This window comes from Lathamus discolor, chromosome 6 (genome assembly GCF_037157495.1).
Source record: "Lathamus discolor isolate bLatDis1 chromosome 6, bLatDis1.hap1, whole genome shotgun sequence".
NCBI classification, from domain to species: domain Eukaryota; kingdom Metazoa; phylum Chordata; class Aves; order Psittaciformes; family Psittacidae; genus Lathamus; species Lathamus discolor.
The window spans coordinates 18881688-18905902 of NC_088889.1; the positions used below are offsets into that span (position 1 = coordinate 18881688).

At 49.1% G+C, this 24215-nt stretch overlaps 1 protein-coding gene across 2 annotated transcripts in view; it reads left to right on the forward strand.

Moving 5' to 3' along the window:
* Positions 1–24215, forward strand: part of DAAM1 (dishevelled associated activator of morphogenesis 1) — a 97176-nt gene that overhangs the window by 67825 nt on the left and 5136 nt on the right. For both annotated transcript variants that reach the window (XM_065684417.1, XM_065684418.1), the window contains exons 13-24: positions 97–155; positions 460–647; positions 969–1277; positions 1393–1500; positions 7166–7269; positions 12531–12615; positions 13398–13504; positions 18864–18952; positions 19191–19359; positions 20134–20241; positions 22355–22415; positions 23063–23194. In XM_065684417.1, the coding sequence (XP_065540489.1) occupies positions 97–155; positions 460–647; positions 969–1277; positions 1393–1500; positions 7166–7269; positions 12531–12615; positions 13398–13504; positions 18864–18952; positions 19191–19359; positions 20134–20241; positions 22355–22415; positions 23063–23194 (1519 nt within the window). The remainder of the gene's footprint in view (positions 1–96; positions 156–459; positions 648–968; positions 1278–1392; positions 1501–7165; positions 7270–12530; positions 12616–13397; positions 13505–18863; positions 18953–19190; positions 19360–20133; positions 20242–22354; positions 22416–23062; positions 23195–24215) is intronic.

Here is a 24215-nt window from a genome sequence, read left to right on the forward strand (position 1 = left end):
ACTGCCCAGGCTTCCCCAGTCATTTTTCTTGCTGATAATGGTTTCTTGTTTACTACAGTAGAATTGTCTCATGTGCTGTATACCTTTCCCTTTTAGGTTAGTCAATGAAAATGAAGTGAAACAGTGGAAAGAGCAAGCAGAAAAAATGCGAAAAGGTGAGTATGGAGAGCATGAGCTTTAACCATAGCGTGCACAGTAAGCTGAGCAGATAATGTATACATGCATTTAGCTGGACTCTGAAGGCTTTATTGAGTGACTGAGGTAATACCACACTATGGGGCTTACAAGGGAAATGGCAAAGCAGATAATTTTTTCACAGGGAGGCACTGGCTGGAGTATTAAGGCACAGCACACGCTCCTTTTCCTTAACTGCCCAGCTTCTCTGCTGTCCCACGCATGCTGCTTTTTGCCAAAAGGGAATGTTTGTCACCCGAAAGTGGTCTCATGGGCCTGTTTCAGAGCACACTGAGCTTCAGCAGAAGCTGGAAAAGAAGGAGCGGGAGTGTGATGCCAAGGCCCAGGAGAAGGAAGAAATGATGCAGACACTGAACAAGATGAAGGAGAAGCTGGAGAAGGAGTCCAGCGAGCACAAGCAGGTCAAGCAGCAAGTGGCAGATCTCACGGTGCAACTCCACGAGATGAGCAGGGTGAGGCCCCAAACCTCCTCCCCATTGTGGCCCAGTCCCAACCTCCCTGCAAACACCATAGGGTGATTCCTGCAGGCTGAGCAGCACAGGGGGTTGACAGCGATTCTTGATGGGAGGGCCACCAAGATGTCCATCTGTGTTGATGGGGTGATTTTGCCTCTCAGCTGCATCGGACCTCAGTCAGGCATGCTAAAGCTTTTGAGTGCTCCCTATGCTGATTAATTTTTTTGGCAAAAACAATTAAAAATCAGCATGGGGGCATTTCTTGGGTGGGGTCCCCTGGCTCCACATTACCAGTCCCCTCTTCTCTTTCTCTCCCAGAGGGCAATCTGTGCTGCCAGCCCTGGAGGACCTCCATTGCCACCAGGAGCTCCTGGTGGCCCTTTACCTTGTCCAGCTCCTGGATCCCTTCTTCCCCCTCCTCCACCACCTCCGCCCCCAGGGGGGTGTCCCCCACCCCCTCCACCCCCACCACCCCCTCCAGGTGGTCCCCCACCCCCTCCTGGTCCCCCACCCCTGGATGGGGTGATGCCTCCTCCTGGAGCACCTCTGGGCTTTGCCCTCAAGAAGAAGAGCATCCCACAGCCGACGAACGCCCTCAAGTCCTTCAACTGGTCCAAGCTGCCAGAGGTAAGCTGGGCAATGATTTGGGCAGTGAAACCAGAGGTGCCAGATGGCTACCCTGTTGATGTAAGGTCAGGTGGGCAGGGGACCCCCAACCTGCAGTGCTCCTGCTGTCTTGCAGAACAAGCTGGCAGGCACTGTGTGGGCCGATATAGATGATGCAAGAGTGTTCAAAATCCTGGATCTCGAAGACCTGGAAAGGACGTTCTCTGCCTACCAAAGACAGCAGGTAACGGCTGGCACAGGGTGCATGTGGGGATATGGGCAAGGTGTCACCATTGCGAGATCATGCAGTTTCACTTGTGGTCTCAAGACACATCTCCCATCATTACTTCATACCAACACTGTGTTTGCCAGATCGACTCAATCTGCTTCATCCTGTCATCCACATAGAATCAAAGAATCATAGAATAGTTAGGGTTAGAAAGGACTTGAAGATCACCTAGTTCCAACCCCCCTGCCATGGGCAGGGACACCTCACACTAAACCAATGCCACCCAAGGCCTCGTCCAACCTGGCCTTGAACACAGCCAGGGATGGAGCATTCACAACTTCCCTGGGCAAAATGCCCAGTGCCTTTGCATTGAAGTGGCCGTTCATGGCTCAATGTGTCTGATTTTTGCCCCTGACCATGCACCTGACCACGTGTGAAATGAAGATGGATCAGCAAAAAAACCCAAACAAAACAAGAGGCAGAGAATATATGAAAATAGCCCCCAGATGTGGCCACAGTTGGGTAATATTTTTGGATTGCTCTTCACAGCAACTGCTTCGTGCCTGTATTGGGTGGAAAATTTCTGTCCCTCTCTGGCCAAGAAGGACTAAGTTTTGCCCACATCTACCATGGGTGGATCTCTTCTTTTATTTTTGTAGTGAGCCCAGAGCAAAATGTGAGCTTTGAACACAAAAGCAAATCCCAAACCAAAATAATGACACTACAGGCAAAAGTCTCTGCTTTTTAATCTCCTGCTCAAGCAATATGGCCCCAGTTTGGAAGGCATCAAAGCACACGAAGAAAATTAGACACTTACTTTACCCCAGGCAGGACCACAATGGGCAAAACCAATGAGTTTTTCAAGAAGGCAGGAGAAAAAACAAGGAGTAAGGCTGAAAAAACACGTTCACCTGCTGAACGTCTGGCTGCATTGCTGGGAGGAGAGAACAGCTTGTCCTGCTCTTGCCAGGCTCAGGCAGAGGTACAGTGCTGGGAAGCAATGGACCCGACATATAAGCTCCTTAGGCAATGCGAGAGTTTAATCTCTTCCACAGGCTAATTGAGGGAAAGATCAGGATGGATTACAGAAGGGCAGATATCAGGAGTGACCCATCAGAAGTACATGCTGCCCTGGTGTGTTTTGGGAATAGGTGACCACGGTGCTGGGTCTTTACTCCAGCTTTTTTGGAGCTTGACTCATACCTACTGAAGGGCATGTCTGAAGACAAGAAATGGAAATGGAAGGGGAGCAAGAATAGAAACGTGGTGTGTCAGCAGGATGGTTTGCCCTCTGGCTTGCCTGCTAAGTTCTGAATCACCTGGTGTGCTGTGGATTATTGCCAGGCAGGAATTTAAAAATACTATGGCTTGGCCGAGGTCCTGCTGGGTGGAACGGCTGGTGAGGTCTGGGCCAGCAAGAAGGGGAAGATGCTGGGGGGGGGATGCTGCGAGGAAAGCTGTGATGCAGGCTTTTGGCCCAGCTGGGGTGAGGACTGAAGAGGAGTTGAACAAGGGAGGCAGGGACTGGGGTGGGACTGGCAGAAGATGCTGCGAGAGCATCTGGAAGGGAAATTGGGAAAGAGGAAGTAAAATCCCACCTGTGAGATGCTGCCGCCGCTAAAGCCACCCTTTGGAGTACGATGCACAAGTTCCTTTTGGCTCACCCAGGCTTCACAGGTAGCACAGTGAGTCAAGTGATGGGATGCTTCCCCCTGGACCTGAGGGCATGGGATTGCTCCCCTGCTGGTCCCCAGGGTGCCCCCACTTGCAGTCCCAGCATGGGTAGAGGTGCCTGGCTGTGTGCCCCGGTGTTGCCAGCAGCATGGCTCTGCTCAGTTGCCATGCACACACCAGCATGTGGAATTAGATGTGCTCCTTAAGATAACACATGCACACCATGGGGCACTTCACACTCAGTGTGGGGGCTTTAGGAGCCCCATGTGAATAGCCTGTCCTTTCAGGGAAGGACAATGAACTAATGCCTTATTAACTTGAAGCATTTTGGAGCTCTAGTGAAATCTGGTGTCTGTCCAGAATAAGCAGGGGAGGAGCAGGAATTTCTCCTCCCTGCTCCCTGTCTTGAGTACATGGCCAAAAATCACTTGCTCAGTGGTTCCACCTCTCACTTGTCTTGAGACACAACATCCACAGGACCTAGGGCATTGGGCTCTGTCTGTCTGTCCACGCCCTGAGCAAACCAGGGCTCTGAAACTGCATGGCTGAGTGGTAAATCACTGTGGCCAGTACGCCAGCAGGGTTTGAGGGCAGCAAGTAGAGGCATGTGTGGTGCAGAGAACTCTCTGAGCACCCTACCAGTGGCTCCTATGGAGCTGCTGTTGATGGGATTTGGCAGGTTTCATTGCCACAGTGCCTGGGAGTCTCTAAGTAGTGCACAGATGTGAGACTTAATGACGCACTTAATTTTAAGCATCTTTTTAAATGCTTTTCCCATGCCACAGGCTATGAAATGAGCTCTGGAGCTCTCAGGAAAGGCCCTTTCCACATATGGAGAACAGGAGCCCTCAGGGCTTCCTGGGGCTCAGTCTGGGAGCATCCCTGCGCCATGTTGGACAAAGTACTGGTACTTGCCCTGAGCTGTCAGGAGAGCCTGTATCCTCCCCATCCTGACTGCTGAGGCTCTGCAAATGTGTCGGTCCCAAGAGAAGGGCTCAGCCCCACAGCTGTACATAATACCAACATTTACCAATCTTGCTAGATATAACAAAAATCCCAACAGGAAGTCTGAGTTTCAGGCTGTGGTGTGAAGACCCAGCAGGACTGGGTTAGCTGCTTAAGGATGTGCATGTGATAACGGAAAAAAACAAGTCTAGGGCTGTCAGGGTTTACATGTGCTACACAGGAGTCTGCACCTCTGTCAGATGTTTTGAGAGCCTGAAAAGGGGGAAGAGGCTGGGAACAATGCTGATAAGTGGCAGTGACACAGCCAGGGCAGTCCTGGCAGGTCCTGCAGCAGTGAGTGATGTAAAAGCCAGGGCCAAGTGGAAAACATATGTGTTGATGAAGCAGGGGCTTAGCAGTGATCTGGGAAAGAATTCATCTCCCAAAAAAGGATGAAAGGAGAAAAGCCTCGAGCTCCTCTGTGCGAGCAAGATTGACCTGCACAGGGGCCAGGGACAACAGGGGTGGGGAATGCTTGTAGGAAATGTGACAGCAGATTTAAAGCTTACTCCACTCCTTCTTACAACATCATCCTGCAGCAGAGGCTGGATCACAGTTTGCGCAAGGGAAAGGTGCAAAGATGAGGCTGGTTTGAAGGCTGGAGGGAAGCATTCTTTTAAACCAAGTGTATCTGGACCCACCTACCACCTCTCATCATTGCCTGCCTTCTGTTAAAAACAGATAAATAAATAAAAGGAACCATTTTTGAACCTTTGAAACCTCCCTGCCTGTCACAGAGGTGCTGGGTGGTCTCTTGAGCCAAACACACACATAAAAAAAGATGCACCCCAGGGAATGAGGAAGGAAAACCGTCGTGTGTGCATGCGTGTATGTGTGCTGCTGGCTTTGCTGCACATGCTTCCAGTCTAGGCAGGGAGCCCAGCAGGAGAACCAGGTCTTTGGAAAAGTGCGGTGTCAGTGGGGCATCAGGGTGGCATTTGGCCAGGCTGCCAAGCCCTGGAGAAGGATGGTTGTTCCTGTCAGAGGAGAAGTCAAGGGGAAACTTGTTGCCATGGCAAATGGTAAAGTTTTGCTGCGGCCACATTTGCTCCGGGATGAACCTCTCGTAATTTCCACTTGAAAGCCCTATTTTTCCTGGCAGTCACGTTGGCATTTCAGTCCTCCAGATTTGCAAAATCCAGCAATTTTCTCCCCCAGCACGGCGAGCTGAGCAGTGCTGTGCCTTTGGGCCAGCACTCGCTGACTCTTGCACAGAGTGGTTGCAGGGCTTCGCCAGAATCTTCCCACCTCATCCCATGTCCCCTCCTCAACTCCTTGCACACCAGCACCTTGGCCTGATCCATTCAGGGAGCCACCTCTCCCATCAGCCCTCCCCTTCTGTGCATCTTTTAATCCTCACCACATTTTCATGTGCATCTCTCCTATCTTGGTGCTGGTAGTCCCTGGGTGCCTCCCAATGCTGCCAGCCCCTCCCTGTGTTGCACCCTCGCCTTGTCTGTGATTCAGTTCCTTTTAGTTTTGCTGAGATCACTGAACTGCATGTGTTTTTACTGCCTTTTTCCATGCTTCTGCTATGGCTGTAGGACTTCTTTGTGAATGGTAACTCCAGACAGGTAAGCAAGCATCCTCAGGAGCTTGGCACCCATGAGTGGTGAGGGCAGGAAGAGCATGGGGCTGGGCATGTGGGGAACATGTGTGCTGCTGTGGGGGGTTAACATGCTGCAAAATGGGGATTAAATCAGAGAGGCACAAAGATGACCAGGAGTAGCAGCTTGAAAGTTGATGCTGGGGAGGCTGGTAAGTAAGAGACTTCCCTCTCCTGTCTGGACTGATATCAAAGGCAATGTCTGAGTCCAGGGCTTGACTTTTTAGATGCAGCTTAACACAGAGAAGCTCTTACCCCTGGGCATTTTCGCTATTTGAAAAATGGAAATAAGTCATACCTATGGTTGAAGCTCTGTTTCATCAGAGCAGGCAAGGCACACAAGAGGGGCATCAGGTGGTAGGTGACTTTGGGCTCACCTGCCACTGCCTTCTCTGTGCTACTTGTCCCAGCAGCTTCCTGCTTCTCCTAGAGGGGCTGTTGGTTTTTGTTTGGTTGGTTGGTTTGTTTTGGTTTTCATTCAAACAAGAAAAAGAGTAAAAAATGGAAACTTATGTGCTGACTGTCAACCTGTGCAGTGGCTGCATGACAGGTCTGCTGTGCTTAGAGACGTGGTGTGGATCTGTAGTGTGTGGGACCTTGCAGCTCCAAGTTGTGTTCCATCCAGAAGGATTAAATAGCTGTCTTTTAATTGATTAACCTTGTTGAAACATGTGATATGGTAAATTAAAACTGGGGGCAGTATGAACCCTTCGGGCAACCCTGCAAAACTGGTGTTCTGTAGATCTGTCCATTCACCCACAAACAACAATTGACGTATTGTTACTGGTTTGAAGGAAACATATTTAAGCTGCCTAGGAAATGTAGGTGCTTATGCCATACCAATTCCTGCTTTCAAATCCCTTATTTTGGGTGGATTTCACTCAAAGAGCAGCAAATGCTGCAGGTTCCATTTGCAAGTCTGGTAGCTTGCACTGGTTAGCTTGCTTGAGAGGACTGATGTGTGAAGGGCAATTGCAGATGTTTGGAGCAGGGGTGGAGAATGAGAGTGTTGCTGAGTGTGTGCAGCAGCCTGTAATGAAATATTTCATGCAAGGGTTTAATGAAGTATCACAAATATGTATGCTAAGAAAGTCTGGCTTTATTTATTCAGCAGCGCCTGTGTGTTTGCAGATATTTAAATCTTCCCTGTCTGAGAAAATATTTACATTTCTAACCAGTGGCTTCAAAGCCAGCTCTGGTTTATGAAATGACTTACTGTGTTTCAGTTACAGGCGATGGGTTTTACCCATAACCCATGGTGACACTTCTGATTAATGGGGGCCGGCTGTGTATCATGCTGCTATGTGCTGAGAGTACTAAATGTCTTTGCTTCTCCGTGGCTTTTCTCCAGGCATTTCTTTCCCTTTTTTTTTTTTTTTCCTTATTTTATTGTAGAAGGAAGATGCTATCGATGACACTTTGAGCTCCAGGCATAAAGTCAAGGAGCTTTCAGTCATAGATGGTCGGAGAGCTCAGAATTGCAATATCCTCCTCTCCAGGTATGGTTAATGCTTTCTCGCCCTTTGGGAAGTGGGGGAATGCTTAATACCCTGCCTTGGGCTGCGGGGTGCTGCTTATCCCTGAGGAGGGGTTTAATGACAGGAGCCAGCACAGGAGGAGAGCCAGTGACACCTGAACCCAGCTATAGCTTTACACCATGCGTGGTGAGGTGGCATGGGAGGGAAATGCGATTAACTGGGTACGTGGCAATTCGCTCTCCCTAAAAAGGCCCAGGGGGGCTGGGGTACCTGGTGAGCCTTTGCAAGGGCTGGGGGAGGGTTGATTTTACCTTTTATCTTCCTCAGCCTGGGTTTTGTTTGTTCTCTGATGGTGGTTGAAGAGGGTCTCTGTTAGCTTCACAAAAGCACTGGGTATCTGGAGGGTGTAGGGAGCAGCAGCATAACTCACCCAGGGCCTGGCTGCCCACACAGGTGTCCTGTACGACATCTGGGTTTCTGATTGTCCCCCTTTTACAACTGCCCAGCCCTACTGGGATACAGCCTCCCGCGTGTCCCTCGCCGGGGGGGCTCAGCACTGCTACCAGCAATTCAGTCCAATCCCCGTATTGCTGCCAAGGGGATAAAAGGAACCTTTTTTGGCAAGTTAACTACTCCAATAAGACTGACTCCTGAGAGAGGAGAAGCTAGACTACAGTGGTCTGAAAGGATGAACCATCAGCACAGCTGCTTGAAAACAAAACAACAAAACCCAAACAGTAGCAGAAAAAGCCACTTGTTCCTGACTCGCTCAGAAAGAAGAAAAAAAAATCATCCCAACAACAGTAAAATATAGCTCCATTCAGAAATATTCACTTTGCTTCCTGGAAGCACAGGAACTTTTGTGCCACCCAGGACCAGCCAGGATGGAGCACCATCACTGCCAGGTTGGGCTTGCAGCCACAGCTCCGAAATACTGTTTTCCCAGACCATGGGTTGGCACGAGCTGCGGCCTTGCCCGAGCAGCCCGGCTGGTTTTCTTCGCTAGAAAACATGTAGCAAATGATGTCTGAAAATAAAACCCCTCTGGATAGGTAACTCACCGTCCCTGGTGCTTCTTCAAGCTCACCCAGAGGTGGTGTGAAGGCCCCGGGCAGCAGGAGCGATGAGTGCAGTGAGCCATGTGCCACAGTGTTTGGTGGTAGAATTGCTGTGTTTGTAGCTGGCTCTGCTCTGGGTTGCTTCTGGGGATTTTCATGGTTCCTAGCAGTCCAAATAAAAAGCATGATGATGAAAGCAGGGTTTAAAGCAGCAGGCAAATGAGTATGTCTGACGCAGCCAGCTATTAGCAAGTAAAGCCATGGGATTCAGGGCACTGGCTGGGCTGCTCCCTGCCATACTTAGGCTGAGATAGTCCAGCTGGGTTTCGGTGTAATTTAGGCAGAGGTTTAAGTGTCTAATTGAAAGTTAAACACACAAATAGCCCCTTTGGTGGGAAGGGGAGCTATACCAGCACCTAACTTCAAAGTCGTGTGTATTACTGGGTAAAGGTCTTCATTTCATCTCACCAGCAAACCTTTCTCTTCCAAGAAAGCAATGGCTGGAAATGAGTCAATCCTACAAAAAGGGCATGAGGGAGCCTACTGCCTGTCTGCCCTCCCCTTTGTGTCATTTCAAAGGGGAGAGGCAGCATCAGACCTGCCCTGCAGGATAGTCCCCAGGACTCTCATACAGCTTTTCCCAGGCATCTCCCATAGCAATGGGGCGCTGTGCAGACGAGTGGCTCTGGGGAAGCAGCAGCTTGTGTGAGCCACTTTGGGGGTGCTTCTGGGGTTTGTCCCATATTGCTCCTGGGGATGAGTGGGAAAAGGAGACAGCTAGGCAGAGCATTTCTCTAGCACTGCAGCAGCAGCCGAATCTACTCCTTCCTCCACTTCTGCAAGGGACCACCATCCAGTTTCTGTCACCAGAATCCCTTTGGGTGATTTACTCTTGATGCTAAGCATCTAAAAGGAAGGGCATTGTGGGGATAAAGCACAGGCATCCTGCTGGTGAGCTCAGGCCTAGTCCCTGCATCTCCAGCAGACTCCATGTGCCCCTGGGCAAACTTTTCATCTCTGCCTGGGCAGAGCAGCGAGTCCCTGGTCCCAGTGTTGCTGAGGGACTAGTTTTGCAGAGCAGCTTGCTGCAGCTGGGCTGCTGCTCCCCATCCTCTGTCGTGCAACCACTGTGGGGATGAGCAGACTTTCACATGCGAAAGGACCTGCAAGCTCAGCTCCTCATTTAGCCCAGACGTTTGTAAGCTCACCAGGCATTGTCTGGCTTGCAGTGTGGAAAGATTACGGCCAGTGAAATACTTTATCTCTCTCTGTAGATTTATTTTTTTGCCCGTTTCCCTTGCTTTGGGAGAAATTACTGCACAGTGAGATCACTGGATTTTCCTCCGGCTTGTAATGCAGCACAAGAATATTTTTAACACTTTCTTTTTTCTTCCTGTTTCTGGAGAATGCTCTGGCGATGTCAGTGCATTAGTGGGTGTTCCTCTATGAAGCCACCATATCCTTGATTTCACTTCCCGAGTACATATGTCTGTTTTAAGTGTTGTGTCCCGAAAGATGCAAATCAAGCCCTTGCTCCATCGCTTTCTGCCTGTGCTGGCGGTGAACGGCTCGTTTGATTCCTCTCTCTGGTGAGGCGGCATGAAGCATTTTTCTCAAATGAATGTGGCTTTTCAAGAGGGCGCGTCCCTTTCCCGGCGGAATCCATTTTTCCCCTTCACACTTATTACGTCCTCTGCGGGATTCTACAAAAGCCACTCAAAATAGCCTTGCGCTTGTCAGGCTGGCGAGCTGTCACGTCGCATCAGCGGGCTGCTGGCTTTAAATCCCTGTGACAGCAAGTCCTGTGACCCCGTTCCTCTCAGCCGGCTCACGTTCAACAGCTGCTGCCAACAATGATAATTATTGTGGTTATAGATAAGCTTCTAGCTTTCACTGGCCCCTTTCCCATCAAATTCTCTGAGAAGCTGTTTTCTTCTGGCTTGCTCTCTGTGGATGCAGGGGCAGGCTCTTGTTCTTGGCACTGGGTTGTAATGATTCCTGGGAAAAGATTTTTCAGCCTCTCTTTTTAAATACGTTTTATTGCTGACTTTACTTTTAATGAGCAGGGCTTACAAAAGTCACCCTCGTCTTTCACCAACATTCTGAAGACGATCACAGTAAAGCATGTGCTTTAGGTGTTCACTTTGGACAAGGGGTAGCTGCCCACTCACCCCCTTCTCCCAAGAGCATCTGTGCCTCCTAGGGATCCCCCAAAATGTCCGAACACAGGCAGTGTCTGCTTTTCACTGGGGTGGTGACCGGTGTAACATTCATTGGCAGTCTGCGCTCTCGTGTCACTGCTTGGGTGTCAGAAGAGTCTTTCTGCAGCTTCATTTCCCACCACAGGTCATGTCCATCCTTGAGCACTGCCTTTGTACAGGACCGGTAGGGTGTCATCACGGCAAGCAGCAGAGGGGACATTTTCCACAGATCCTGGTTTGCTCCTTGTAAAGCATCCATAGCGGTTGTCCTGGCTGCTGCTCAGCACACACTGAGCTTCCTGCCTGAGGTGAAATTTTAACTCCTCATTCTGCAAACCATCTCTTGGGATCTTCCTCAAGCAGGAGGTGAGAGAGGACCCAGGTACAGGATGAGAAACATAGACTCACAAAGAGCAAATATGTACTTGCCAGGTCTGTAAGATCCACCTGCCTTGGTAGAGCTAATCCTTCACTTCCAGTCTTGAACAAAAGATTTCAAAACAAACTAAGCCCTGGCTATCCTGCTCTTAAAGACCAGCACCCTTCCTGCCTTAGCTTCATCTTCCAAAAGCTAACTTGGTGGTCTCAGTCTAACCCCTGAAAAGAAGCCAGGGTGAAAAATACCTCCCTTGTTTAATTACTTAGTGATCAAGTCATCTCCCAGTCTTCTTTTTGATCTGCTGATCAGGTTGACTTCCAAGGTCTCACATCCCACCATAGGGTGTGTTTCTGGTTTCAGCTCATTCCTTTGAGCCACATCCAGTGTTTCAGCATCTCTTGGCAGCACTGATTGCCAAGACTGGGGCTATGAGTTTCCTCAAAGCCCACAGACAGGTCTTCTCAACTGCGCAACTCTTCCCTGCCTGCAAGTACAGGGGATTTTGTTCTTAAACTGTATCTGTTGCAATGGCTTTAACCATCACTGCAAGCTGGGCAAGGAATAGGATGTTGGCAGCAGTTTCTGGGCTTTCCCTCTTTTACATTTAGATTATTTTATGAACCTCAATGCATTCATAAAATGTGAATTAAAATATGTGTGGTTTTACAATCAAAGTCTTTGCAGGGAGCAGTCATAGGGAGTGCTGCAGACATATTAAACTGTAATTAACTGCTTTTCTAGCCCAGGAATTGCTGAGGGCATCTTTCTATCTGTCTATTGCCTCAGCTTGGTTCAGGCAGCTGTCAAATAAACCACTACCAGGGAAGACCAGACTGGTGTTGCTTGCTGGGATACAGTGGTCTGTGGTTTTAGAAACCTCAAATTTGAGGCTACGTTTTCAATTCCTGTTACATCAAGTAGAGGAGGAACAAGGTAGAGGCGAGGCTGATTTCTAGCCTCTTAACACTTCCAAGCACATTGAATCCCTGCCTCTCAAAAAAATACATAAATAATCTGGAGGGCTTCCTGGGATGCTTCCCCAGATTTTGGATTTCTTTCCCTGTTTTCCTAGAGGGAGACTCCAGTCAAAGGTGGCTGTGAGGGGTGGGAGAAGCAATGTTCAAGAAAAGCATCAGCAATTTGCCATATTTTCTTTAGGGGTTGAGGGGCAGCGCTGAGCTGCTCTCCTGAGCCCAGGGTGTGCTGCGCTGCTGACAGGGAGTGTGACCCTTGATGGCCCTGTGGCCTTCGGGGATGCTGGCACTGCAGGAGCAGCATTGTTGGGCAATAGTTACATATAAGTTATGTATTTTTAATATGTGATAATATACTACTTGCAATACTTACAAGACAGTATAAAACGGGATGGCAGCTGTGGTGTGGGGAGAGGGAACTGGCCGGTGGCGTTTGATACACACCACCCACCCTGTTTGCAGTGTGGCCAGGGCTGTTCTGTGCTGTGCCTTGCACAGTCCTACCACGTTTCTCATATGTCCTTCTTCATAAGACACTGTATAATGTTCTTGTGTTCTCCTCCTGGCTGGGAATTAAGCTGTTCGTGTTGCATGGGTGTGTAATGGAATGCTCCTGAATGTTGTGCAATTGCTGTGCTGGGAATAACTCTCCTTCCCCTCCATCTCCCAGGCTGAAACTCTCGAATGACGAGATCAAACGAGCAATTTTGACAATGGACGAGCAGGAGGACCTCCCAAAAGACATGCTGGAGCAGGTGGGCAGTGCGTCTTGTGCTCCTCCATAGTTGCTTCATGCTAAGACCACACTGTGCAAGGCTCTTCGGACCAGACCACAGCTTTAAGAAGTCTGTCAGGGCCCCGGATTATTTAACAACTGCATGTTGAAAAAACACCCAAGAGGGCTGGAGCAGCAGAAAAGCAGTTTGTTTGTAGCATTGCCACTGGGAGCAGCATGGCCTCCCATGTGCCATGCCTGTACGCTGGATCTGTCCTGGGACCCCAAGACTGGGCCAGTTGCCCATTTTGTGGCTGCAGCTTGAAGTTTGTGCTCAGTGGGGGATCATTTTTGAAGGCTTGTTCGGCATTTGTGCAGTCCTCAAAAAGCGAATCCCATTGTTCACCCCCTCTGAATCCCTTTGGAAGCATGTTATGCACCGGTCCTTAAAGTTGAGCTGGTAATTGCACTTTCAGCAGAGAAGCAGGAAGATTCATTGCACAAAATCTTCATCTGCAAATAGGTAGAATTGCAGCAAATCAAAGTCCTCTGGCAGAGCTGATGTCGAAACCTCCTTGGAACAGATGTAGTATATCTGTTGTAAAACCAGAGCAATGGCAGGGCAGAAGCAAGAGACACTAATGTGATGGAGTAGTGGGAGGAAAGTCACAGGGACAGCAAAAACACTTATTTCAGAAGTGCCTTGGGTTCTCTGTCTATACATGCTGAAAAGGTAGTAAATTCGAGTATATAAATTACTGTTTTGCTCCTGAAAAACTCTGCCTGGACCTCTTGTCCACCAGTGTGCTTTCCCTTGTTTAGCTCCTGAAGTTTGTTCCTGAAAAGGGTGATGTTGACCTGCTGGAAGAGCATAAGCACGAGCTGGACCGCATGGCCAGGGCTGACCGGTTCCTCTTCGAAATGAGCAGGTTAGTGGCCCAGGGAACGTGTGTTTTGGGCAGTGGCTGCACAGAACTGGTTATGAGGTGGCTGTTTCTAGGAGCCTGGTTGGGAAAGTTAGTAAGTAAGCTTACTGTTTTTCACATCAAGAAACGAGTAGGCCAAATGGACAAGAGAGCAAGCAAGCTGCTCCCGCCCATAAGGATCGCTTACGATTCTCCTAAATGAGGGTTATGCATCCCAGACAAGCATCAGCTGGACAGAGCAGGGTTTAGAGATGGGTACAAGGATCCTCTGAGAGAGGTGTTGGCTCCCCAGGTTATGTCCCAACACATTTTGCCTCTCATCTGGGGACAAAAGCTCAATCTGGCACAACTCTGTGAAAGACTGCATCATCTGCATAATGACCCAGGTGGAAAGTGCTGTTTGAACACGATGCTCCTTTCCCCTTCATATCCTAATGAATATTCAAGAATGATACATGTAAATTTTGCCGTGCTGTATAGATGAGTCCCACTCCTCATCTCAGGAACGTCTCATCCCTGGGGCTCCTGAGAATATATGAGTTGGAAAGGAAATGTCATTTCTTCCTGCTCCTGGTAGAAATCGTTTAAGGCTTAGAAGTCTTCAGGGATGAATACCCTTATCTTTTGCATGCACATCCTCCAGAGGTGCTGGTTTAAAATCTTGAGGCTCCTTATTTAAATCCAAACGAGTATTGAGCTCTTTGAATTGCTTAGCTGAACTTCAAGCAAGTCAATTGTTCACAAAGTCAGTGAGTTTTATGATCTGAGACTGTACTGGGAGGTCAAAAATAGAAACGCTCATGTCTTTTCTGAGAAATGCACCAATGAGCACTGGGGCTATGCACTGTGTAGTTGCTGAGTGGCAAAGACAGGCGGGATGGAGCTGTGAGGTGCAGACCTGAGCCCTTGGGGCTGGAAGATGCTCAGAATTAGCTTTTCTATCACAGGTCACCTTTCTTCTTCACAGTCTCTTGCCCAAATGTTGCTCCAATGCCTTCATCTTTTGGAAAGCACAGTGTGCTAATGCAAATATTTTCCTTGATTTCCAGCATGGCTTTTCAGCTTGTCCTGTGGTCTGTAACTAAGTGTGATGTCTTTGTCACCTCTGATTAGTACAGTGACAGTGTAAGCCCATGGCCTTGTCTGTGAGCACGTCTCCTGTAGGTCCTTGGTCTAAATGACTTAAATCAGACTGCCATTTGTGTACAAGTGAGATCTTGTTCAGCCAAAATACAGCTGGTGTGAGCAGAACCATCCCTAACTTGCCCAGGAAAGGGGTGGATTGGACTATGTTGGTGGGTTTCCAGCCCAGGACATCATTCTGAGGATTTGAAGGTCCAGTTTCATTAGTGCTGTTAGTTGGGAGAGAGAGAGAGAGAAAGAGAGAGAGAGAAGAGAGGCTATGGAATCGCACCCTACCTTCCCTGATGTGGGCCCAGCAGGCACAGGACACGTGATACAGAGGATTCCCTGTCTGCTGTCTACCTGGCTGAACACAGTGACTTAAGGGGTAGGGGGTAATGGCAACAGGGTCCTGCCAGGCGCAGCAGGCAAATCTCCTCTGTGACTACCCCACCTTCATTTGTGCCCTTGCATGACTGGTATAAGGCTCTTTAACTGGAGCACCGCACCTGTAGGTTGGATGTGTTGCAAGCGTTAAATCAACCTACACCCTGCTTCAAAACCACTTCCATAAAGAAAAAAAGACAGGTCATTGTCATAGGAAACTCTCTTCTGTGGGGAATGGAAGGTCCAGTATGCCAACCTGATCCACTTCTTAGGGAAGTCTGCTGCCTCCCTGGGACCCAGGTTAAAGATGTGAAGAGGAAGATTCCTGCCCTGGTATGGCCCTTGGATTATTATCCACTATTGCTTTTTTGTGTAGGCAGTGTTGAAGTTGCAACAAGAAGTCTAAGGGCAATTGAGAGAAACTTTGAGGCCTTGGGGAGACCTGGTTAAAGGATCAGGAGCACATGATTTCCTCTATCCTTCATGTATCCTCATGTTTTCCTCTATCTTTCCAGTTACAGGGAATGATGAGGGAAGAAACAAAGAGCCAGCAGATCAATACCTGGATCCAAGCCTGGTGTCACCACCAGAATTTTGGGGGTTTTGATCATGATCATGTTTACACAACACTAGGCCTGCTGATGACAGACAGGGTACACCTGTCCCAAAGGGTAAAAGGATCTTTGCACAGGAGTTACCAGGGCTCATCGAAAGAGCTATAAACTAGATTTGAAGGGGGAGAAGGATAAAACCAAGCTCACTAGACATAAGCCTTAATGCAGCACATGGATGTTTGAGGGACAGTGTGCTAGTGACATCCTTCAGTCTGCCAAGTTAGTGGAGGTGGGGGATGGAGTTCCATGTGGCAGCAAAGATGCAAGTTATTGATGTGTTAGAAACCACGTAAGCACCTGAGAATAGTCATGTAGGAACTAGGGCTTGTCCCTCAGAAAGGTGGCAGGATAAATAGCCCAACTGAAATGCATGTACACCAATGCACACAGCATGAACAACATACAGGAGGAGCTGGAAGCCATTGTGCAGCAGAAAACCTATGACATAATTGCCTTCATGGTAACATGGTGGGATGATTTGCGCAACTGGAGTGCTGCAGTGGGTGGCTATACGGTCTTCAGAAGGGACAGGCAAGGAAAGAGAGGAGGTGGGGTAGCCCTGTATGTTAGGGAGTGTTTTGATTGTCTAGAGCTTAATGTTGATGATGATAGGGTTGAGGTTTTGTGGGTGAGAATCGGGGTGAAGGCCAACAAGGCAGATATCATGCTGGGATTCTGTTATAGACCACCCAGCCAGAATGAAGAGTCCGACAAAATATTGTATAACCAGCTGGGAGAAGTCTCACGATCAATGGCCCTTGTTCTCCTGGGGGACTTCAACGTACCAGATGTCTGCTGGAAATACAGTGCAGCAGAGAGAAAAACAGTCTCAGAGGTTCCTGGAGTGTGTAGAAGATAACCTCCTGACCCAGCTGGTGAGCGAGCCCACTAGGGAAGGCACCTCACTGGACCTGTGAGAAGGACTTGTGGGTGATGTGATGGTTGAAGGCCGTCTGGATCACAGTGATCAAGAAATGGTAGAATTTTCAATTCTCAGAGAAGTAAGGATACAGGGTCAGCAGAACTGCTACCTTTGACTTCTGAGGGGCAGACTTTAGCCTGTTTAGGAGCCTGATAGACAAAATCCCTTGGGATGCAGTCCTGAAGGGCAAAGGAGTCCAGAAAGGCTGGACATTCTTCAAGAAGGAAATCAGGCTATCCCCATGTGCTAAAAGACAAGCCAGTGGGGAGTAAGACTGGCCTGGCTGAACACAGCTTTGGCTGGAACTTGGGGAAAAAAGGATTGCTTATGACCTTTGGAAGAAGGGGCAGGCAGCTTAGGAGCACTGCAGGGATGTTGTGAGGTTATGCTGGGAGAAAATCATAAGGGCCAAAGCCCAGCTAGAACTTAATCTAGCTACTGCTGTAAAAGACAGTAAAAAATGTTTCTATAAATACACAAGGAACAAAAGGAGGACTAAGGAGAATCTCCGTGTTTATTTAATGTGGTGGGAACGTAGTGACAAAGGATTAGGAAAAGGCTCAGGTACTTAATGCTTTTTTTGCCTCAGTCTTTGATATTAAGGCCAGTTGTTCTCCGGGTACACTGCCCCTGAGCTTGAAGACAAGGACAGGGAGCAGAATGAAGTTCCCATAATCCAAGGGGAAATAGTCAGCAGCCTGCTACACCACTTAGACACACACAAGTCTATGGGGTTGGATGGGATCCATCCAGGGTACTGAGGGAGCTGGTGAAAGTGCTCACTGAGCCACTTTCAATCATTTATCAGCAGTACTGGCTGACGGGAGATCACAGTTGGCTGGAAGTGAGCCAGTGAGATGCCCATCTACAAGAAGGGCAGGAAGGAATATCTGGGGAACTACAGGCCTGTCAGCCTGACCTCGGTGCTGGGGAATGTTATGGAGCAGATCATCTTGAGTGCCATCATGTGGCATGTACAGGGCAACCAAGCAATCAGGCCCAGTCAGCATGGGTTTATAAAGCCAGGTCCAGCCTGACTAACCTGATCTCCTTCTGTGACAATGTGACTTGCTTAGTGGATGGGGGAAAGGCTGTGCATGTTTTATACCTAGACTTTGACACCATTTCCCACAGCATTCTCCTGGAGAAACTGAGTGTTCAGGGCTTGAACAGGTGTATTCTTCAGTGGGTAAAAAACTGGCTGGCTGGCCAAGCCCAAAGAGTGGTGGTGAATGAAGTTAAATCCTGTTGTCAGCTGATCGCGAGTGGTATTCCCCAGGGCTCTGGACTGGGGCCAGTTCTGTTTAATATTGTTATCAACGAGCTGCATGAGGGGATCCAGAGCAGCCTTGGCAAGTTTGCAGATGACACCAGCTTGGGTGGGAGCATTGATCTGCTTGTGGGTGGACAGGCTGGATCAGTGGGCTGTGGCCAGTGGTAAAAGATTCAACAAGGCAAAGTGCCGGGTCCTGAACGTGGGTCACAACAAGCCCATGCAAAGTTACAGGCCTGGGGAAGAGTGGATGGAAGGCTGCTTGGCAGAAAAGGACCTGAGAGTGCTGACTGACTGAGCTGAACATGAACCAGCTTGTGCCCAGGCCAAGGCCAATGGCTTGCTGGTCTGTATCAGAAGCAGCCAGCAGGGCCAGGGCAGTGATCATCCCCCCTGTACTTGGCACTGGTGAGGCTGCACCTTGAATCCTGTGTTCAGTTCTGGGCCCTTCACTGCAAGAGAGACGTTGAGGTGCTGGAGCAGGTCCAAAGAAGAAGAGCGAAGTTGATGAAAGGTCTAGAGCACAAGTGTTATGAGGAGTAGCTGAGGGAATGCTTAGGTGTATGGTTTAGTGGTGAACTTGGCAGTGTTTGGTTAACAGTTGGACTTGATGATCTTAAAGATCTTTTCCAACCTAAACAATTCTATGATTCTGTAGTGGGCCTGTGTCCAGCTGCATCACAAAGCCATTGGGAGCCCAGACTTCATCAGCATCTTTGCTAGGGAGTGTTTGTAAAAGAACTGTTTGTTTTATATATGTTTGTATTTTATAGCAAAAGGGTGTAAAAATGCACTTGTTGAACCTGTTGAATTAAGGATAAATTTAAGGATATGCTTAAGAGCCCACCTCAGTCCACCCCAAGACAGCTGTAGCTTCAGCTTTCATTTTTTCCCATCCCAGCATAGTTTCAGGGAGAATTACGGTCATCATTTTTTAATCGCTGTGGCTCGAGCGTGCTTTGTAAGCACAGCTGTCAGCAGCAGAGCAACTGAGCTGTGCCTGGAGCAAGCAAAGCTCACCCTGCGCCTCTTTTCTTTTTCCAGGATAAACCATTATCAGCAAAGGCTGCAGTCACTCTACTTCAAGAAGAAGTTTGCGGAGAGAGTTGCAGAAGTGAAACCCAAGGTGGAAGGCAAGTGGCCAGACCTGCTGATGGGCTCTTTTGCCAGCACAGGGAATGCTCATCTCATAGAAAGAGCAATCCTCTACGCAAGGGCAAGCCTGGTCTGTGTGGAGGTTGCAGTGACACAGGGGAAGGGAGGGAATTGGTGGTCACTCTTTGGCCATGAGGACACTGAAGGGGTTGCTGCAAGACAAGGTGGGCAGTGTGCTTTCATGGCAGGGGCTAATGTCCCACACTTCTCTTTCAGCCATCCGTGCCGGCTCCAAGGCAGTGCTGCAGAGCAGCAGCCTCCAGCAGCTGCTGGAGGTGGTTTTGGCCTTTGGGAACTATATGAACAAGGGCCAGAGGGGCAACGCCTTCGGGTTCAAGATCTCCAGCCTCAACAAGATTGCGGATACCAAGTCCAGCATTGACAAGTAAGCAGCTCCTGCCCATGTCTTTGGTAGCGTCTGTGGGACCCAGGGATGTTGTGGGGACAGAAGGGCCGTCAGTGTTGCCTCTGGGATGTGGGAGGTGGGAGTGTTCCCCTCCCTCCTCCTGCCCTATCTGGCACATCCAATGATGCAAGCATCCATTTTTTGAGCAGGACAGATTCAGAGGGAAGCTGAGCTGCAGATCAGCATGAGGATTGATGGGGCTTTCCCTCCTGAGCTGGCTAAATGGCAGCCAAGGCTGATTAGGAGGATCATCCTCTAAACGCTTTTTTCCCCCTTTGAGAAGACAAGAGCCATCATGCTGTGGTGCAGTGGATGCAGGAGGGGTACCAGGGGCTCCTCCCCATGGGAATCCCCTCTGCAGCGCCCCCACCCCCCAAGCTGCCACAGCCATGGCCTGGTTTGCTCTCTCCTGCTGAGACCTCCATGCACAGAGCAAGAGGAGCTGCATCAGACCTCAAACCTGCCTGGTCTCATCCATCAGTAAAGACTGTGGAGGATGGGAGCAGTGATGCTCAAGTCTCCTCTCCTGGGTCCCTTCTGTGGAGGGCCCTTGCTTGCAGGTACCATGCTTCTCTGCACTCTGGTTGTTTATAGGGCAGACCCATTCCATGTCTGCAGACAGGCAGTGAGCAGTATCCTTGCAGAAACTCAAAAATAGTTCATTACCAGTGTTGGGATTTATCCAGCATGTTTGACTGAGCTCTTAACTCCGCGTGGTGCTGCCATGCTGACCTCACCACCCCTCTCTCCTAGGAACATCACTCTTCTGCACTATCTCATCACTATCGTTGAAAAGAAGTATCCCAAGGTTCTCCGCCTGCATGAGGAGCTGCGAGACATCCCGCAGGCAGCCAAAGTCAAGTAAGCAGAGATTTAAGTGGTGCTTCAGGAGTGCTGGGAACACCTCTCCCCTCATTTCAGCCTGCCTTTCCATGTACCCTCCCCTGCTTGTGCTCCTGGCCGGATTCTGGCCAGCAGGCTGGGTTGTGTGCTTGCATCTGCATTGGTCTGAGAGCAGCACCGGACACAGAAGCAAACATCACCTGGTGGCTTTAAATCTCAGCCCTTGCAGCAAAGGCCTGTGAGCCTCCAACCACAAGGGAGGAGAGCTGCTTGGAACAGCCATTTCCTGTTGTTATCTCACCACAGAAGCATTTAATTAATTTCTAATGGTACGTTAAGTAATCCAGGAGGAAGCGGTTGCGGTGTGGCTGCAGATAAAGGGCAGCTGTTTATCTGCGTGTGGTGGGGAGGCTTTGCCGGCAGCGAAGGCAGGACCAGGCAGTGGTGTAAGAGGCTCACCTGCCACCAGGTCCTGCCTGGCCCTTCTTTCACCACCAACATGGAGCTTCTGGTGTTTGCAATGAGCTTTTAAACCCTGCCTGCTGCCTCGTGACCTGTTTGGAGCAAGTTTCTTTGCCAACAGAGGCCCACGTTCAGCAAAGCCCTTAAACACTGAATTTTTAAAAGCAGGAGGAGTCTGTTGTTGTGCTGCAAAGCCCTCAATTATGTGCTGAAGTCCCTCTGAAATCAATGAGTCTCTGTTTTGGTTTTAAAGTTCCTGGGGACCTTACAGGCTTTGCTGCTTCAGGGACCTGAGCAGCAAAGATCACACATTTCTGCAGTCAGCACCTGTTTATGTTAGCTATGGACCTGAAAAGGGCCTTGAAACTGCACCTTTGTAGAGAGAGGATGGCAAATATGCAGTTTATGGCAGCTCAAGGGTCTTTCACGTTTCAAAGTGCTCTTGTAGCAATAGTGAATTCCCCGTGGAAGATGTGTAATGTGCAAAGCAAACATCCTTGCATTTAAAATGTAAAATAATTGTCAGCTATAGGGATTAAATGAAGTGACAGGACAAATCTTGGCATGCAAGGAGGAGTGTGTGGCGGCTGCCCATATAGGCATTGGCTGAGAACATGCTTGAGCAGGGCATGCTCCTCGCCGGTGGAGGCTCCGGCTTTCTCATGCTCTGCAGCTGTTGTACAGATACACGTATGGGAAAGAAAACGTCTGCATAGAGGGGGTTTTTCTCCCGCTTAAACTTTATCATTGTGCTCTAAACTGGACACCATATGTAATACTTGGGTTTGGTCCAATCTAGAGTGTAACCAAGAAGTTCCTAAAGCTCTGGAAAACTCTGAATTACCCCCAGCCCTGCAGCTGCGAAGCAAAATTGCCGTCTCTGTCAATCCCACCGCTAGTAATGAACTGCTGGAGCACAGGGCTCCCAAAACTGCATTTTCCCAGACTAAACCTGCCAGGAATGCTTGCCCTGTGACCCGACATCAGCATTTCCAGAGACCCCAGCCCTAGGACAGACACCCCTGGAAGGACGTCAAGCTTGTGGTCATCAAGTCTTTGTGAGAAAGCTTCTCCTCAGATGCAGTGGTAGAAACCCGTAATCACTTGAACTTGAAGCTCATTAGGGGCTTGAGCTTTGTGTAAACAAAGCCAGCGCCAGATGTGATGATTTATTTTTGTTTCTCTATATTTGGGTTGTCTCCCTTTATGCAAGGCTCACTGCTAGGAAGGATGCTTTATGTGGCATTCACCTAACCTTGGTACCCTGAAAAACTGTCTGCCGTGTGCTGTGACAGGCAGCCTATTTTCTGCTGGCCCTCAAGAGGGGAAGAGAAATCTGTGCCCAGCAAAGCCCTCTCCTGAGCTGTCCTTTTGCTCGGAGAGGTCTGGAGGCTGCTGAGCTTGCTGAGCCTGCGCAGTCCCCTTGATTGAAAATACGCAAAAGTGCTTTGCTTTAAAGCAAGCAACTGCAACCACTTTCAGATAGGCAGCTGTCCTAACTTAAGAGGCTGTCAGCCTGATTTGCTGCTCGAGACACGCTGCTCTACAAACATGAGACGATGTATGCAGTGCTGGGGTCTTTTCAGTAGAAAAACATGGTTTAGTTGGTTGGAAAGCAGTAGAATTTGCTGGGGAAGGCTGAAAATTAACATCCTGCCATTTCCAACAGCATGACTGAGCTGGAGAAAGAAATAAACACTCTGAGGAGCGGCCTGAGAGCTGTGGAGACTGTAAGTATTACTTTAATCAAATATAGTCCAGCCTGGCTCTGAGCACCTGGGCATCCCTCCTCAGGGAGAAAGGCAAGGGAGCTCCCAGCAAAGCTGCTTTCATCTCACATGCTGGAGATCTCTTTGTCTTTCCTCCCTGCCCTGCACATGTGCTTGTCCTCCTAGGTCTGTTTTGGCACCAAAGTAACAACCATGTGTGGTTAGGCACGTGCATGGTTTACATCTAATATGCCAAGAGAGGTTAAGTAAGTCTAGTGATGATGCCCATAGAGGAGCTGTGGGGTACAGAGGAGTCTCCCTTTGGCTGTCAAGCTGCAGAGGGCTGGGGCTGAGGCTGGGGAGCACTCTTGCAACCCAGATGGAATGCTGTTGAAATGGTGAGGTATACCAAAGGATTCACTGTCTTGGTAAATCATGCTGCTTCCACATCTCTCTTTCAGGAGCTGGCCTTAAAAACATACTGTGGGCATGGTATTGTAAAACAGTGATCTGCAGTCTCATGCATGACAGAAGGGAGCTGTGGTGGCAATGCAGCCAGTACCAATTGCACTGATGCAGGCACACCCAATGGCACTATCAGAGGCCAATGGTATTTGTGTCATTCATCACCCAGGGCCTGACCAGATTTATGTTTTATTTCCCCAAAGGAGCTGGACTTCCAGAAGTCTCAGGTTCAGCAAACAGGTGACAAGTTTGTGTCTGTTGTCAGCCAGTTCATCACATTAGCCAGCTTCAGCTTCTCGGATGTCGAAGATCTTCTGATGGAAGCAAAAGAGCTGGTAAGGTTGCCAGTGTCTTTGAGATCTGGGTAGCATCTGAGCCTTTACTCTAGCCAACAGAGGAGGGATGACCCCAGCCTTCTCAGAGCACATGCTGTGTGTTAAAATCTCAGGTATCTCCCCCATAAGATCATGTGAGTGTCCTGCTGAGGCCCTGACATGAAAAAGGTGCTAGGCTGCTCTTCATGGTTGGTTTGGAGTGGGTGGGTAGGTTCATCCCTGTCTGTCCCCAAGGCCTTTTTCCTGCTACACAACACAACATGCTAGGGGATTGCAGGTCAGGCCAACAGACAAGATGTGGTGTAGAAAGACATGAGATACCTGTCTATGTTTTGGAAGTTCAAGGCAGGGGATAGCCGTGGTAGAGTTCCATCCATCAGGGGAAGAGATAGTAGGTCATTTGCAAGGATCTGAGTTTTGGTGAAGAGCTTTCACTCAAGAGCTTTCTTTCCTTTCTGTGTCTTAAAATGGAAGTATACCAGTCCTGTTGGCTTTAGAGTTAGGAGTGTGGCAGCTGGGCAATCTTGGCCAATGAAGGCTGAAGGTGGCAAGAAAGCAGGCTTTTCTGTCTGGTGGTGGTGGAAGCTAAAAATGTAACCAGGGCTTCAGGCTGGACATGAGGTCAGCCAGAGGCTGACATCAGAAACAACCCAGGCTGCCCAAGTGAACTCACTTCCATAGGACAAAATAACATCCAATGCGTAACTTAATTCTGAGACCAACCCAGCTCTTTTCTCAAGAGAAGAGGGAGAGGAGCTCAGTGGCATGAATTGAGGCCAACTGCAGACCTGGTTAGAGTAGCTATTTAAAAAATTCACCTTCCCCAGAGTAATGCCTTGGTGAGTGCTTTGCAGCCATATGCAGTGGCCTACTGCCATGTTGTACTTTTCTCCCTACCACGCTGATTTAAATCATGGCAAAGAGGTGGCTGTTGGCTGACATTTGTGAGTTCCAAGCACCTTTTGCTTCCCCTCATTCAGCAAGGAGCCACACAGCTGGTTTCTGTTTCCTCCAAGAACAG